Genomic DNA, 16870 nt, shown 5'->3' with positions numbered 1-16870 from the left:
TTTTTTTTTAAGGGTTAACAACCCAGAACTCCTCAAAGTCTCAGCTTGCAATAATGACCACACATGTGCGGGGCATGAGGGCAGTTAAGATACCACCTTTAGCCCCAAACAATTTCCTCCCATCTCTAATTAATCCTACCATCACCTACAGCGATGCTGGGTCACTGTCCGGTTCCTGCTGGAGAGCTGTCCTCCTCTGACACCCTCTAGCCACCTTTGCCTGAGCAAAGGGACTAAATTCCCCATTGCCCGCATAAGTCCTCCCTGCAGCTTGTCCCATCTGGTGACAGCCCACGGTGTCACCTGCTTCCAGGACGTAAATTGGGGTCTCTCCTGCCTGATGTTCAGGCTTCTCTCACAACGGCCGCTGTAGTTTCACGGTCCAGGCAAAGGCTGAGGGAACAACGTCCCCAGCACCTTCACTTCTGCCATGGCTGGAGGCCCAGAGCTATTGATTGGAGAGAGACTCTGCCCACACGGTATTGATCAGCAAGCACCGACTGGCCAATGCGGGGCTGATGGTCGGTGGCTGCCGGAGGGCTTCCCAGAAAGGTGCCTTCGTGGCAGTTGACACAACCTGACGGTCTGATTACCCCCGTCCTCTCCCGGGCCTGTGTCTGGCCTTGACCCCTCTGATCAGAGCAGTCAGGTGGCAGTTTGCTAATGAGGTGACGCCCTGCACGGGCAGCACGTTGTCAGGTGGAAGAGGAAACCGAGACAGGCCGAGGGAGAGATTTACGATCTTTTCTGTCCTACCAGCCATGGATAGGAAGCAGAAGCAAGCAGAGAAGGTACAGTATGCCCACACTGCCATGATTAACACCCTTCATTTCTTCCCAGCCCCACTCTTCTTTCATGCTTCAGTAATTCCCCCTTCTCTTGTTTTTAACATTCCTTCTCCAAACCTCGATCTCATAGTTCTTGCCAGGTCCTACAAAGAGCATAGGGCATTTCTCTGGGGGCTCAGCACCATGCAGAGGCTTTGTCACCTTGCAGATTTAGCTCGCTCTTTCTTCTTTTCTGTGCTTAACTGCTGGGAGGAGGTGGGGGGACAGCTGTTTTCTCATTGCCTTGGAAATCAAAGGGAATGTTCTCACTGGCTTTGCATCCTCAGTACACTGATGATGCAGAGTCCAGAGTCCTGTAGTCTGTGTCTGATTCAGTAGCTCCAGAGGAGGAGCAGAGGGAACTGAAAACCTTTAGAGTACAATTTAAACATCTTCAGGCTGAAGGATGCCTAACCCTATTCACGCAAGAGGATGTTGTTACTCTTTTTGGGGGAAAACCGGCAAGTTCATATCTCTGCTCAGGGAAATGGTATGGTGTTTTCTAAGGCTTTCACTCCCACATGACCCCATCGGATCCCAGGAGCCTGTTGGCATCACCCACAATTTCCTGAACAGCTCTCCCTGTTCCCTCTCTGAAGGCTCCTGTAATTTGGCCAGTCCCATACTGGTACAACTGGATAGAGGTTCTCTTAATATAGCTGGGTCCTCCAGTAACTGGGAGGTTCACCAGCATAAAGGAGGATTGCCCCAAGGCCTACAAATCATGGCCAGTCCTTCCCTGACCATCGCTGGTGATGTACGATCCCTGCCCAGTCAGAGAAGAGGCATTTTAATCCTGCCCCAAACTCATCTAAACTCTGCCTCCTCAAAGCCCAAAGGGAAGTTTGATGTGGCACAAGGGTTCTGCCTAACTTTCTAGCCTTACGCTGTTGTAAGAAGTAACGAAACAGTTTCTGACAGTACATAAGATGAATATTTCTTTCACGACTTTCTTCCCACTTACCATGGGATGGAAGGGTTTGACTTTGTCAAACGCATGGAGACTCTCAGCTGGAAAGTGCCCAGAAAGTGGGAGACTTACTGTTATCCTGGCAGCATTTCCTCTGATGAGCTGAGAATCAGTATCTTGGGAGATCAAGTTTCTCTTTTGCAGCTTTTCTGGATGTCTTACAGCCATCTCTAGCATGCAGTCAGTAGACCTGCGCCTTGTGTTTGCGCTTTGTGTGCTCTGCTCCCGTGCCGAGACATCTGTGTACCCCCAGAGAGGTTGGGATGGAGACTCCCAGATCCAGGTTATTTGCTACCTCATGCACATCGAGGGGAAGTTGTCTCGACATTTGCTCTGTGCTTTGCAGGCCAGGCCCTATGGCCTGCTGAAGCCGACAGCTTTAGGCAAGATCCCAGGCAGATTCCAACTTCATCAGGAAGCGTTGCCCCATCTCCCCGTGCCGCCACTCCAGCAAACGCTGGACCGCTACCTGCTGGCTCTGCAGCCCATCATCAGCGAGGAGGAGCTGAACCACACGCAGGAGCTGGTGGCTGAGTTCCGCAAGCCGGGAGGCGTCGGGGAGAGGCTGCAGAAAGGCCTGGAGAGAAGAGCCAAGAAAACAGAGAACTGGGTAGGTCGGGACTCTGGCCCCAGGCTCTGGTTAGGGAGGGTGGAGGTCTGATGCACACCTCTCCAATGTCCTGGCTGCATCCACTGGCACCTGTGTTTTTATGGCATCACCTTCATGACCAGTCTGCTGCTGACCTCCCTGAGCTGTGCAAGCTCCTCACCAGGACTTGGGTGAGCAGAGACATTTATGGCAGAACAGGGAGTCGCTGACCCTGTCTGTGGCTGCTGAAGCCTGTAGCCCGTTAGCATCACACAGCTGCCCCAAGAAGTTGAAGGAAGCCCTCTGCTCAAGCCCTGCACCAAGAGCCCCCACTGCCTTGCTCAAATCCCCCTCTACCCTTCCACGTGCAAAGCATAAAACCCAAACAGTTTGTTTGCAAAGTGTGGGACAGAAATGGGGCAGGATGCTGCGATCATTCAGCCGGGCTTGGGTCAAACAGCAGCAGATGCCATGCCTGCATGTTGCCTTTCTCCATCCCAGCTCTCAGACTGGTGGCTGAAGACAGCTTACCTGGAGTATCGCCTGCCAGTTGTGGTCCACTCCAGCCCAGGTGTGGTTTTACCTAAGCAGGATTTTCTGGATCGACAAGGGCAGCTCAGGTAAAGTCCTTTTCTACCTTCCCCAAGGTTTCAGATGGGATGAGCTATCTCTGCTGGACAGGGAGGAGGGTGCTTAGGCTGACTGGGAAAGACAGTAATTGTCATGTGGTTCCCAAGTTTGATAGCTGTCTGTGCTGTACAAGAGGGCCGTACAGATAAGGAAAGGCTGCCAGGCTGTAAGGAAACTCCTGGTTGCACCAGGCTAAATATTTCATCAAGAGGGAAAACCAAAGAGGCCAGTGGTTCAGGTACTAAACAGGGACCAAAAACCTACATTTCGGTCTTTGCTCTAGCACAGATCTTTGTTGCAAGATGGCCAGATCACTGGCTGGAGACATTGTGAGGATATATCTGATGCACTAAAGACTAAGAGGCACTAAGATTGTGTGTGCAGTTAAAGGAAGCATAAAAAGTAGCCCAGGCATGTAAGGGAGACCAACCAGACATGCCTCTGGAGTTTGCTAGTTTATAGGGATAGGGGAGCCTGCTGCTGGGACTGTCATTCAGGCTGTTCCTGCAGGGGACTGTCCCCTATTGTGTCATTTCACTTGTGATTTATGGTTTGGGAAACTTAACATTGACCAGCCTCTCCACTCCGAGTTTTTCCTTGCAATCAAACCCTGCCATGTCCTCTCTTCCTTGTGGTCTCCCTTTGATTTTTAACCATCACTACGAGTGTGTTAAATCCACCTGCAAAACTTTAGCGTTGACCTTTATACAGAGTTACCAGTCATCGCTGCTCTGGCAGATGAAAAGTACCAGCCAGGGGAGCAGTGAGGCTGAGAACAAATCCTCCCTTCCACTCCCTTGGATACACCTGAGCAGGGGTGCAGAGGGTGAGCCGTACAGGGACAGTGCAAGACTAGACAAACGTCTTTGAAAGCTCTCTCTCATATTACTCCCTCTTAAGTTATCCAAATAGAAGATAAGATCTGGAGCACTACCAGTGCCCCAACTGGTGGAATTGAGCAGCTGCATAGGAATCTGGGCTCCCACGTAAAATACAACCTAAACGCGTGTTAGTTTGTGGCTGCAGAAGGAAGTTTGACAGCGTGGCTTGAGACTAAAGCTTCAGAAACGAGAACGCAAGTTTAGAAAGTGGATTTCTCCATTCCTTAATCTGGCAACATGGCTGGCTGAAAACAAGTCAACTAACCTCTCCCCTCAAGCCGTAACTCTGCTCCCAGGCTGTTTGCTCTCTGGAAAGGAACATAGGCTCTCTCACTGTTGTTTCCCAGCTGTTTTACTTCCCCAGGTTTTGCAATAAGGCTGGGAAATTTTCACTGAAAACTACTTTGCAGGATGTCTTATTTGTTTAACAGCCCTTAGGTTCTTGCAGTTATGTCCTTTGATCTTTACTAGGAACGGGTCGGCTGAGCAAATCTAGATGACACTGCCTGCAAATGCCAAATGCTCGCACCACTTTAAAGCCTTTGAAGCTCAGCTGACTGCAACCTCTTGTCACAGTGACCTCCTGCCTCCTTCCTCCCACGTGTGGGTGGGAGCTCCCAGGTCAGAGTAGGCCAACCTGTCACTCCCAGCTAAGCAGTTTGATGTGGCTTGTCACAGCCTCCCTCCCTGCTGGGAGTTGGCACTGGCAGTGTTTGTGTTGATCCTGGTAAACACAACACCTCAGCGTCAGCATGCAGCATGTCTGCATTTGTTTCAGATCCCTCAATGCCAGAGGAATGCTCTTAAGAGCTGCATTAGCAGCAGAACACTCATTGGGTAGGAACTAGAAGTGAGCAGTGGTGAGTCTTGGATGCAGGGAGATACAGCTGCGTCTTGGCTTGAAACTCGGAGGTGGCCCCTGGCCAGGGAAGGGCAGAAATCCCCTTTTCTTGGTGCTGTTTTAATGCTAAGACTCAGAACTAGGATGTGATAAAATCACAACACGTCAGTAAAAAATGCTGCTGTTAGAGGGTCATTTATGCATCTGGACTGAACCTTGCTTTCTTGAAAGTTGTCCAGAGTTCCTTGGTTATACGGTAAGATACATAAAAAAAGAAAGTGCTACATGGTAGGACTATCCAGCAATCTCAAATCACAACCCCAGAGTGGCTGTATCAGCTAACCAGAGATGGGCACAATAGGGGCTTGGCAGAAAAGCTGAACTTTCTAAGGAGCAGAGAGAAGCCCTGCTAGTCCTCCTCAGCTCCAGATGTTCTGTGTTTGAATCTCAACTTGTTACATTTGATGCTTTTCCAGATTTGCTGCCAAACTGATCGAGGGCATCCTGGATTTCAAGACCATGATTGACAAGTGAGTTAGTGACCCTCCTGACTTCTCACGTGTTCCTTACTGTCCTAGAGAGGCTGAGCCTAGTCAATAAATCTCCCTTCCAAATAGAAAGGCAAGAGAAGACAGCACATATTTGAAAAGAGATATTGTAATCAACATCACTGCTCACTGCCAAGGTCACCACCACTGGAAAAAAGCAAATTTACTTTTCTTTCTTCATGTTCTTTGTTTACCTTAATACTTACTTTGGCACGTGTATGCGCTTAGAGGGAGTGAGCCTGACTGACAGTCCTGTGGAGCTACGTACTTTTGTTTGTGCACAGAACAAGTTACAGCTCAGGGCGCAGGAATTTGTTTCTCTCGTTTTGAGTTTCTGGTGTTTCTCATCTCCCAGCTAGATGGGCCTTGTTCCTCCCTACCCTTTTTTTTTCTGATCACCAAAAAATCTCTGCTGAACATGCCTTATTTATGTTCCAAAAATATGTTTACCAACACATTACCAACATCACACCTTTACATCCAAATTCAGACAAGGCTCAGGGCCAGCTGTGAGAAGGGCAGTTGGAATATGACTGCTCAAGTGACCGACTGAGTCCCAGTCTAGTTCATAAGTCACAGATAGCACATCAGACACTCACAACTCAAAATTATAGCTGAAAACCTCTTTCTGCTATTTCACAGGAAACAATACATCTCCCAGTATATTGTGCCCTGGATTCTTCTCTGCAGACAGCATGGTGTATGCTAAGCTATGTAGTAGGTCCAGAAACCTATCTCTGGTGTTACAGAGAGGATAGTGTTTTTCCCCCTTCCCAAATGAAAGGCCAGCAAACAGACATTTTTTGTAGCCTCTACTAAGAAAGCTGGTAGGAACAGGGAAGGACAGCCCCTTTTTTATTCCCCCAGCACCAACACATTTAGATCTTGCTGGAGTGAGTGACAGCAGCTGCATGAGCCTGTGCCTGTCTTGTGTGGGGAGTGCAGGCCTTCCCACTGATCTGTTTTCTCTCCCGCTTCCTTCTTACCTTGCTGTGTCTCCAGTGAGACCCTTCCAGTGGAGTACTTGGGTGGGAAGCCCCTCTGCATGAACCAGTACTACCAGATCCTCTCATCCTGCCGCATTCCTGGGCCCAAGCGGGACTCTGTTGTCAACTATGCCAAAGGCAAAAAGCAGTCCAGACACATCACAGTGGTTCACAACTTCCAGGTATGGCAGCTGCTGAGCTTTCGAGGTTTGTTTAGATGCAGATGTCCCTTTCAGCTAGTTGTGGTCCAGAGGAAAGGGAACAAGAGTGTCTCTGCCCACAAGGTTTGCCTCACCAGGGATTCATTCCTGCTCCCTTCATCCCCTTTGGCCTTAGCTGGCCAACAGCTGAGCTTGCCGTGTGTGAGCAACGGACTACGAGGCAGAAAAATGCTCTCTTCCTCTGTTTCTTGTCCCTGCAATTCCTGTCTCTCAAAGCCCAGAGATCATGTCTAGAATTGGAAATTGCAAGTGGAAATTGGATAACAAACCCTACCACCACAGCTGAGTCTCAGAAATAGGAATTCCTCATGTTTTGGCCATCATTACCGTGGTTGCTGAGCTTCTTAAAACCTGGACTGTATTTATGCCCTGCAAGGGAAGTTGGACTTGGGTCTCTCAATTCTGAGCATCCTTCAAAGGTCTGCTTACAAGCTGACTTCTTAGGTCAGGTCTTACCTTCTCAAAGTGGCTGTTCCCTGTTTCTGGGGCTGCACAATAAAGATCTTCTCTCATGTTCTGTCTCTGTCCTTGTCTTCTCTTCCCACCTTCAGTTCTTTGAGCTGGATGTTTACAACAGTGATGGAAGTCCCCTTACCACTGACCAGCTCTTCATTCAGCTGGAGAAGATATGGAACACCTCCCTCCAAACAAACAAAGAGCCTATCGGGATCCTCACCACCAACCACCGAAACAGCTGGGCAAAAGCCTACAACAACCTTCTGAAAGGTCTGTACAGCATATGCAAGTGCTAACAAACACCACGAATGCTTGAACTACCAACCTCACCGCTGTGCTCTGCTCAGTTCTTTCCTTTGGAAGCTTGTTCTGGACAGATAACATGAGCTTTCCACCTCAAAGAAGCAACCTGATTTCATTGCAAAGTATTGCTATTTTTGGTTTGGAAGGTACACAGGTGAAGTCTGAAGCCTGGTTTGTTAGACCTGAAATCGTAATTTGTTGCCTTGCAAGTGGGTGGGATGTGTAAGAAACATGAAAAAAGGAGGGTGAGTGCAGCATGCTCACATCTGTAATGACCCAGCTGGCTACAATTTTAATAACTGTATACACCCCTAAATGACCAGTATTGCATTGAGGTACAATGGGGATCCAACACTGGGTCCTTCAAACCTGCTCTTTCAAATTTCAGTCTCCCTCCAATTAAAATGCAAATTTTTCAACTCCCCTTCCTTATTTGCTGTCCCTTTCTTTCCCAGATAAGACCAACAAGGAATCTGTGCGTACGATTGAGAAGAGCATTTGCACTGTCTGCCTTGATGCGCCTATGCCACGGGTGTCTGAGGACATCTACAAGAGCCGTGTGGCCGCTCAGATGCTGCACGGCGGAGGCAGTCGCTGGAACAGTGGGAACCGATGGTTCGACAAAACCCTTCAAGTAAGTGCTGATGCTCTAAAGATGCTGAAGACATGGGTCTGGAGGAGATGCTTTTTACTGAGACTACAAAGGTCCAAGAAATCCCAGAAACCTTTTACAGGAAAGTTTTCCTCATATCAAGAGAGTGGAGAAATAGGGGAGACAAGGTGTGGTGGCTGACAGTATGAGATCCTATGGTTTCCCTTGCAGTCACCACAAGCACTCATTCCTGCCTCAGGGACTTTTGTTTCTTTTACTGCCTCTGCCCATGCTTATTCAGTGCAGCAGTTCTTTGTGTTCCTTGTAAATCAATTTTCTGCCTGCGGTGAATAATGCCTTGTCTGCTTGGAGGCAGCCCAAACGCAGGGAGGTCTGTTCCATGTATCTCCTCTAGGCTTGTCACTTTTCCTGTTTCTGCCAGAAGCTGCCCAATGGCTTTTTTGTTTTGTTTTTTCAAACATAAGCTGCCATCCCACAGCATCCCTCTGATCTTTTTTCCATTCAATCTTGTCAAGAGCCTTCAACAGCAACTGCTATTCGAGCTTCTCCTTCATTAGTTGGTATATCCTGGCTTGTGGATAGTAGCAGTGGTGCTTTAAAAGATTCTTCTGATATCTGCTGAAGTCTTCATAATGTTTTCAGCTATTTTGTTCCTATTTGGAACTCCTCATCGATAGGATAAAGCTTAGATGTTCCAGCTAATTGAAAAGGGTAAGCCAGCCCATGGTGATATTATACCTGTATTATGTGTGCATCTAAGTAAATCAAAACCATTGAAGCACTCTGTATTGCCAGGACACTGAGCACACCAATATATCTATCAAGCATACTCTTACCCAGTTAATTTTGCAAAACTGTAACAGTGCTATCAGATCTTCTAGGCCTGCTGAAAGGCTTCCATTGCTGTTCTGCTAAATGAGACCTTTGTGTTACCTTTCCAGTGTGCAAGGATAGGATCACTGTCCATTCTGATACAGAGCAGTGAGATACTAAGATCTCTCTGGATAGCTCCTGCTTCACACACTGGATGTCTGTCTTCCACACTGTCCTCTCATGCTTCTCTCATAGTTCATCATTGCTGAAGATGGCTCCTGTGGTCTTGTATACGAGCATGCTCCCTCAGAGGGCCCACCCATTGTCGCTCTTCTGGATCACATCGTGGAGTACACGTGAGTCCTGCCTGCTCTACTTTTCCTCAGCGTTGGAGATAGGTTTTAAACCACCTGCTCCCCAAGAACATGCCTCTTCACAGCTCACCCCCTAGGAATTTGTTCTGGGGGAAGGGCAGTGGTATGCTAATTAGGTATTGCAGTTCCTGTATTCGTGCTGAGAACTGAGTGGCCAAGCTACTCTGATAAGTTTTGCTACTGCTTCCATTCTCAGGGAATTGCACTGTTCAGAGTTAACAGGACTTTTGCCTGGGAGAGGTGTTTCTTTTGGGCAGAACGCACAGAAGACACTTCATTCATACCCTTCAAAAAACACTGTAATGGCACTGTGAAGAATTTTTCAGCCTGTGACTAGTGTCACAAGGTGTTAGGGAAGATCTCCTGTGCATTTCTACCCAGGTTCTGGTGTGCTTAGCTGAGCCTCATGTTAAAGGTCTGGTTAAACATAATCATTTCTCTATGCAGGAAGAAACCTGAGCTGGTAAGATCACCCATGATTCCTTTGCCTATGCCCAAAAAGCTGCGGTTTAATATCACCCCAGAAATAAAGAATGACATAGAGAAGGCAAAGCAGAACCTCAACATGTAAGTATGAAGCAGTGGAGAGGTCTGGTGAGTGAGTGAGGGAGTAACTCATGTCCCACTTTGGAACAAGTCACTGGTTTAAATGAAGCTTCCCCCAGTGCAGCCAGGGAGTTTTCCCAGTGACTTCTTGGGTCAACAGCATTGAACCTAGCTGAAAAGCACACTAAAGCCACCTGCCAAGAATAAAGTCAAAGGTGCTGGAAAGGGGTAATTACTGATCCATCCCATTTACTGAGAAAGAGCAAGGCTTTACTGGATCTAACTAGGGATACTGGAGCATAAACACATACACGCAAGCCCATCTAACCTGGTGAAGATTTTCAGCAGTGGCCAAAAGCAGCTCATCTCTGTGGTGCTGCCCAAACAAATCCATGTGTGATGGAGCTCTCTCTGTCCCTGCGTAGGTCAGATCCAGTTAGCCTGTTCTCTCCGCACCTTGTGAAAGCAAATCCATACCTTTATGTTACAAGAACAAGCAACAGGCAAAGGAACACTTCCTCTTTCTTTACTTGCAGAATGGTCGAAGACCTGGATGTCAAAGTCATGGTCTTTCATCAGTTTGGGAAAACCTTTCCCAAGTCAGAGAAGATAAGTCCTGATGCTTTTATCCAGCTGGCCTTGCAGCTAGCATATTACAGGTAAGACCACCAATAGGTAGTTTCTCAACCTCTTCGCCATCAGACTCAAATATGTAAGCTTGATACAGGTGGCACAGACAAGTCTCTCACAGGCTGCTATGGCCTGCTTTCTAAGTCCCATGTTTTCCCCATGCACTGGGACTGAACAGCAGATCTCACTTGTGGCAGCTGCCAAGAAACAGGCGAGATTTACCCCTCTGTGTGTGTACAATCCTAGTAAGGAAGCATCAGAGGTCAGCTGTCAATGGGACTCACATAAAGTCTTCCCCTTCCCCGCAGTTCTTCTGCTTTACAAGAGGCCATTTCTCCCAGGGCAAACTCACTTCTGTGACTTTCTTCTCCATCTTCCAGGATGTACGGCCACGCCTGTGCCACATATGAGAGTGCATCGCTAAGGATGTTCCGCCTGGGCCGCACAGACACCATCCGCTCCACTTCTGTAGACTCTCTTAAGTTTGTGCAATCAATGGACAGCCCTGACAAATCGGTGAGGACCTCAAAGAAGTGGAGTAAGAGGACTCCACTCCAGAAAAAGAGGAAAGCTGCTTGTTTGGCTAAGCCTGTGTCAGCTGGTTTCAGCTAAGCAGAACTGCACCCAATATGAAGTTGAGCTAAAACATAGCTTGGAGTATATAGTTGAACACCTTGGGTTTCATTTGGCTTTCCTTTCACATGTATTGAACACCTGGGAAAAAAAACCATGGACATCTCTAATCCCACCAAAAAGAAGTATGTCCCTTCTAAAAGTCTGTTTAGCTACTCAAACTAAGTTCTGCTACTGATGGATGGAGAACTCCATTCGGAATGAAGTAACGCAGCCAAACAAAATGATTTAAAATTTAAATCTAGTAAATCTAAAAATTAGTCTAGTATAAACACACAAGGCAGAAATGCCCTCCATCCTAGAGGAACAGCCAAAATGAGGTTTTCCGTTCTGCAGAAAAACTTACAGACAGATCTGTGTGTTCTCAGGACCAGGAGAAAGCAGACTTGCTGAGGAGAGCTACCCAGGCCCACAGGGAATACACTGATATGGTGAGTGTCCTCTATGCAGCCAGACTTAGGGTTTTACTTAGCAAATGAGGGTTCTGGTGAAAGACGAGACCTTAAGAGCTTTCTCTGCTGACATAGCAGTGTGGCTAGTAGTGCTGTTGCATAGGTCTAACTCTGATCTGACAGTGCTCTAGGCCACAAACTGAATCCTTTCTCTCTAACTAGTAGTTTACGTGTCCCTTGTGACTGACCTAGAGGAGAGAATCAAATATGGAAATAGCTTCAGTTCTCACTGTCATTGTTGCTGATAAATGCCAAAGTTGCATGAGGACCCCTTAAACCAGAGGGAGCCCACAGGCAGGAACTGTACGGTTGGTTCCACTGGTGTGTTTAATTTCACAGTCCTTACAAACAAGACTAACTCTTGGTCCTAAAGGCAAGATCTAGTTTCCTTCTAACTTTAACCATTTAGAGATTTTTAGGAGTGTTCTTTTCTTTAACCCAAAGAAATGGATAGTTTTGCTCGCTTGCCTGCTAGACAGGCTTTCATCTAGTCTTCCTTCCTTACAGGCAATAAGGGGCAATGCAATAGACCGCCACCTCTTAGGCTTGAAGCTTCAAGCTATTGAGACCTAGTGAGCATGCCTGAACTGTTCATGGACACAGCGTATGCTGTTGCAATGCACTTCAATCTCTCAACCAGCCAGGTAGGATTCATCTGAGCAAAGACAGAAGTGCTCCCTCTGTTTCTTTTCATTGCCTTTCTTCTCCACATTTCTCCTTCACTCCCTTCTGTTAGAAACTCATCTTCATTTGGGGACAGAAATTTTTAAGCCTGCTACCAATCCCATACAGCTGCAGATCTGGTCTTACAGCTCCCACAGTCCCTCTCAACCCTGTAAGAAAACTAGCACAACCAAAGCCAAGATCAGCAGAAGTGTTTGGTGTCTAAGTACAAGTGAGATCAATTGAAGTTAGCTGCCAGGATAGCTTTATGTTCATCTGCTGTGCTGTGATTCTTACTGATATAGTTCTGCTTGTGACTTATTACAAGCTCATCTTGGGGAGAAGTACTCCTTTGCAAATGCATAGGAAAACACATTGCTACTAAATGGTAGAATCCAGCATACGTGTGGTGGTAGGTGGGTCTGACCAAAAAGACCCTTTTCTAGAGCATTTTAATGAGACGGCAGTTTCTTCTACTGTTGACAGAGCTGTTAGCATTTGATAGCTACATTTCTCTCTGACTGGTTAGAAGTTTTTAATCACATTGTCTCCACAGGTCCCAGCAAAGACCGACTGTGTGATGTGTTTTGGTCCCGTGGTTCCAGATGGCTATGGAATCTGTTACAACCCTATGGATGAACATATCAACTTTGCAATTTCAGCATTCAACAGCTGTGCTGACACAAATGCAGCCCGCATGGCACATTATCTTGAGAAAGCACTGCTAGACATGAGGATCTTGCTCCAGTCCACTCCCAAATCCAAACTGTAAGAGGCAAACATGATGCAAAACCCCCAGCTAAAGGGGCTATTCCTCATGCACTGAAGTTCCCAGTTCCTCAGAAAATGATTGAGGGGACAGCTTGCCCTGGAACCTAGGAGGGCATCTACCATTTGTTTTCAGCAAGAGGTTACAGAATAGTCATCCGCAGATATTAGACTCTGTGGTGAGACGAAACACTGTCTTAGGCTGAAGTAGACCTGACTGGTCCTCTCCCATCAATGCAAAGTGCACGTTCCTGTCCTCAAAGAGGACTGAAATATGATTTTTATGGAACTTACTATAAAGGAATACAAAAAGCACAGTCCTTACCAGTATCTAAATCCATTTGGTGAGGAAGGTAGTTCTTCTCCAGGAAAAGCAGGGAATGTTTATTATATGATGGAACTACTGCAAGACCAAGGCTTTTTGCTGGTTTAGTCTTCTGAAGAGCGCAGCATCTTTCAAACTTGACTGAAGATTTTTCTGCTGCTCCAGCAAAACTTCACCATTGAACTTTGGCAAGGGGAGAAAGAAGTTCTTAAGTCAGAGCAGATCCAGTCTTGTTAGAGTGCACTGCACTACTTATCCCAGGCACTCCGACCATTACATGCTTTACAGGCCAGGGAATGTTCCCTTCCCCTCGTTTTAGGATGCTGGGATCTCCTTTCTGTTGCACTAAGCCTATTAACAACAGAGTATCATTCGCTACAAACTAAGGTGGGTTTTTTGTTGTTGTTCTGGGCTTTTTGTTAAGCTTGCTGTTGTGGTCCTAGCCATTGATCTTCAGGCTCAGCATAAAGCTTTTTCCCCACAAAGCTTCTACAAAACTTCTCTCTTACACAGGTTTTGCTAGCTTTGGCTTTATGTACCTTAACATTTGTGGAGATGAGAAGGCATTGCCTATGCATTTAGCAAGACATTTGCTTCATTGTACCTTTCTTTGGAATTGAGGAAAAGAAAAAGATGCTGACATTCTGGTTACTAGCCAGAAGGCCACATGCCTAGTCTCCTTCAGGGCACACATGTGAACCCAATGCGGTTCTATACCTTGCTTTCAGAAACAACATATTTGTGCATAATGTGTTATGCCTAAGTTGTGGACAAATAAGAATGTTTCTGATCAGGAACTCCAGAACACACTTCTGTTTCTGGCCCACAGAGTTCAAATCTGTTTGAGCCAAAGGAAGAACAACTGCAGAATCACCCTTCTTTCACATCACTGTGCTTTAACAAGGCAGAAAATTTTGAAAAGCAGGAAGAAAGCTGAGAACACGTGGGCACTGTAGATGTTTGTGCACTGTGGCAGCCATTGTTCCTGCAGTAACAGTACAGCACCTTTTCGGCCACTCTGAGTTTTTCCTTACTGCAATGTTACTCAGATTTGTACCAGCTCTATTCTGTGAGAGAATGATCTCATGATAGTGTTTTCATGTTCAGTTGACAAACTTGAAACAGTCAAAGATTACATATAAACATTAACATACGATTGTAGCATAGGAATTTTGTAAGCACTACTTCCAATTAATCTGCCAGAATCCAAGCTCCTGACTATACTTTTATTTAGTAAAACTGTATGGTAATGAAGAATTCTAGTGCTATTTCTGCAACAGGAATTTAATATTTAAATTGCACACCCTTCAAGATGTGGTTGCTGGGACATCACCATAAACAAGAAGCATTACGAGTCTGATGGCCTGATTTGTTAACAGGGAAATATTTGATCATAATTGCTACTTTTCTGATCATAGAACAGCAAGGGACACGATCAGAGTGCCTTGGTGAACATATATGAAATTTGCACTAAACCTGTTTAAAGAAAAAATCATTCTAATCTGCTTCTTGAAAGACACAAGCCAACACTACTGCATTTTTTCCTAAAAGGATGTTATTTCAAAGCTTCTATCTTATACCTAAATAAACCTTAAAAAGGAAAATTTAACTGAAACTCACCTGCACAGCCAGTGATTGTATGAACTGCCACTTTCACATCATCTACATGAATTTAGTTGATCTTTTAGAAAAAGCCTGAATGGAGTGAGATAGTCTAAAAAAACCAATAGGAGCACTACAAACCTGCAAGCACGCATCCCTGCTCTGTTGACTCCTCTGTATGAATTAGACTGAAAACTGCAAGAGGATACTCAGTATTATCAAAGTGTAACTGATTGTGTAAATATTACATAAAAGACCAAACCTTGCTGGAATAACATCTGGGTTTATGGAGCCTTTCACATTGAAAAAATACTCCTTTTGCCAAAGCAATCCTCCCCCCGTACTGAATCAACCTCTGTTGCTAGGGGATGAGTTATTTTTCCCTGTCTGCAATGCCTTCAACCACTGATGCTACAGTATTGCCACTTAAGTATTTGAGACGGGCCCTTTTCTACTTCTGTCTCAAAGGGGAAGGCTCTCAAAGGAAAGTGCCTATTAAAGATTAAGCAGAAGTACGCACTGCTGTGACTGTATCTCAGAAGATGGGATTGATCTATTCTGGATCTAAATCTGGATATCCCACTAGCTTCAGCAGAATACAGCTGCAAGAAGCAGAGTATCACACTGAAAGAGATACAAGATTCATAAACCACTTAATGCATCCTTAATGATATACAGAGCTGAAATTCAGATGAATTAAGCTGATTTTTTAAGTGCTTGAAAGGACACTAAAATCATTACAAGGTTTTTCCTTTAAAAACTCTTTTCTTATTGTACAAGTTCTAAAATGTGATGTCCTTTGATTCATACCGTCTTGATTTTTTTGGTGTCGACTTACTGAATACTGTTCTCCTCCCTGTTTCTGATTGTTTGATTGTTTTACCAAGAGATGTCTATTGTCTTAAAGGCACATTGAGTACAAGAAATTTAAGTTCCAGAAAAACTACCAATTTGGAACAAATAATTTAAGAAATGCATAGACTGAAAATATTCAGATAACTCTTGGGGTATGAGTGCAATTTATGACACAGCCTGGTAGTGTTGCATGCTTTGCTGTTTGGCTGTGTTAAATACTGTTTCGGTAGTGTAATCCATGTCATGCAAAGTTTTGAAATGTTCTTTGAATAAACTGAAACACAATAAACAAAGTTCTACAAAAAGGCTTAAATCTCCTTAGACACTGCCAAAGTTATGTAACTACCCTTACGGGGAAGATGTTTGCATGGGGACAGCAAGAACAGTGAACCACAGCGTTCTGTCACCTTCCTTTTATTGTCTTAGTATCTCCATCCAGCCCCCTTGAGTACAGGGGAGGAAGAGAAAGCATCTGCTTGCAAAGCCACATATTCCAAAGAAAATATTCCATTTCAGAAAACTAGTGGCAGGAGACTTCACACAAGTGTAGGATAATAAGGCAGAGCTCCAATCTTTTTCCTGCACAGCACCATTTAGTTAAGAAAATCCACGGGATCACTAAGGAATTTCTACTATATCAAGTATTGCAAAGATTTCTGGAAAGGTACAGCAAAAGTAGGCAGAAGATGCAGATTACAAACAACTCTGAGAAGACAGGAGAGTTTATTACAGTGTCTTACAAGAGCTTTTCTTCCTCTCCCTTACTCCTAAGAATTACTGTAGGAAGCTTGGGTTTGAAGGCAACATGAAGTAGAACAGCTTTTTACACTACACTGCTCTCCATGAGGAGATGAAACCTCTTCCCTATGCTCTAGTTCTCAATAGGTGCTTCCACATACAGTTTTTCCAGCAGTCTGTCATAACAGCTTGAGAGGCTAGGGAAGTGCTAGCCACTCTTAAAACAATCCACTCTCAGCCTTGTCCTTAGGGAAGAGAGTTGTGATCTCCCTTTTGGCTTTGTAAGTTAACTTACAAGAGATATAAAGAGAAAATAAATGGTTTTGCAAGACATAAGTGATTAGTACCAGCTTTCAAACTGAAACATACAGTACCACTATGTCATGTGGCCTATCTGATGTCCTGTGTCATTTTAATAGAGCTGTTCTAAGTCAGATCAAATGTCCTTGTGAAAGCTGCAAGATGCCTCTTTATTCTGACACACCTTCAAAGCGGATCCAGTGCTCAGGTCCTTCAGATATTGCTCACGTTACGCAAATAGTAAACAGTTTTTAAAAAAAAAAAAAATCTTTGCTGTAACAACTGAAAACAGTTAGTTTACTACCC

General features: G+C 45.4%; 1 protein-coding gene across 1 annotated transcript; it reads left to right on the top strand.

Moving 5' to 3' along the window:
* Nucleotides 1–690: 690 nt before the first annotated feature.
* CRAT (carnitine O-acetyltransferase) lies at nt 691–15828 on the top strand. Its single transcript, XM_050907770.1, is given in 15 exon segments — nt 691–791; nt 2144–2407; nt 2888–3006; nt 5215–5268; nt 6289–6454; nt 7045–7219; nt 7708–7886; nt 8934–9034; nt 9500–9619; nt 10135–10257; nt 10609–10744; nt 11230–11292; nt 11821–11881; nt 11884–11957; nt 12533–15828. Coding segments are annotated over 15 exon segments (1881 nt in total). The 5' UTR covers nt 691–761; the 3' UTR covers nt 12749–15828.
* Nucleotides 15829–16870: the final 1042 nt, after the last annotated feature.

This window comes from Gymnogyps californianus, chromosome 18 (genome assembly GCF_018139145.2).
Source record: "Gymnogyps californianus isolate 813 chromosome 18, ASM1813914v2, whole genome shotgun sequence".
NCBI lineage: Eukaryota > Metazoa > Chordata > Aves > Accipitriformes > Cathartidae > Gymnogyps > Gymnogyps californianus.
Note: the sequence above shows the minus strand (reverse complement) of the source record. Positions and strands in the feature narration are given on the sequence as shown.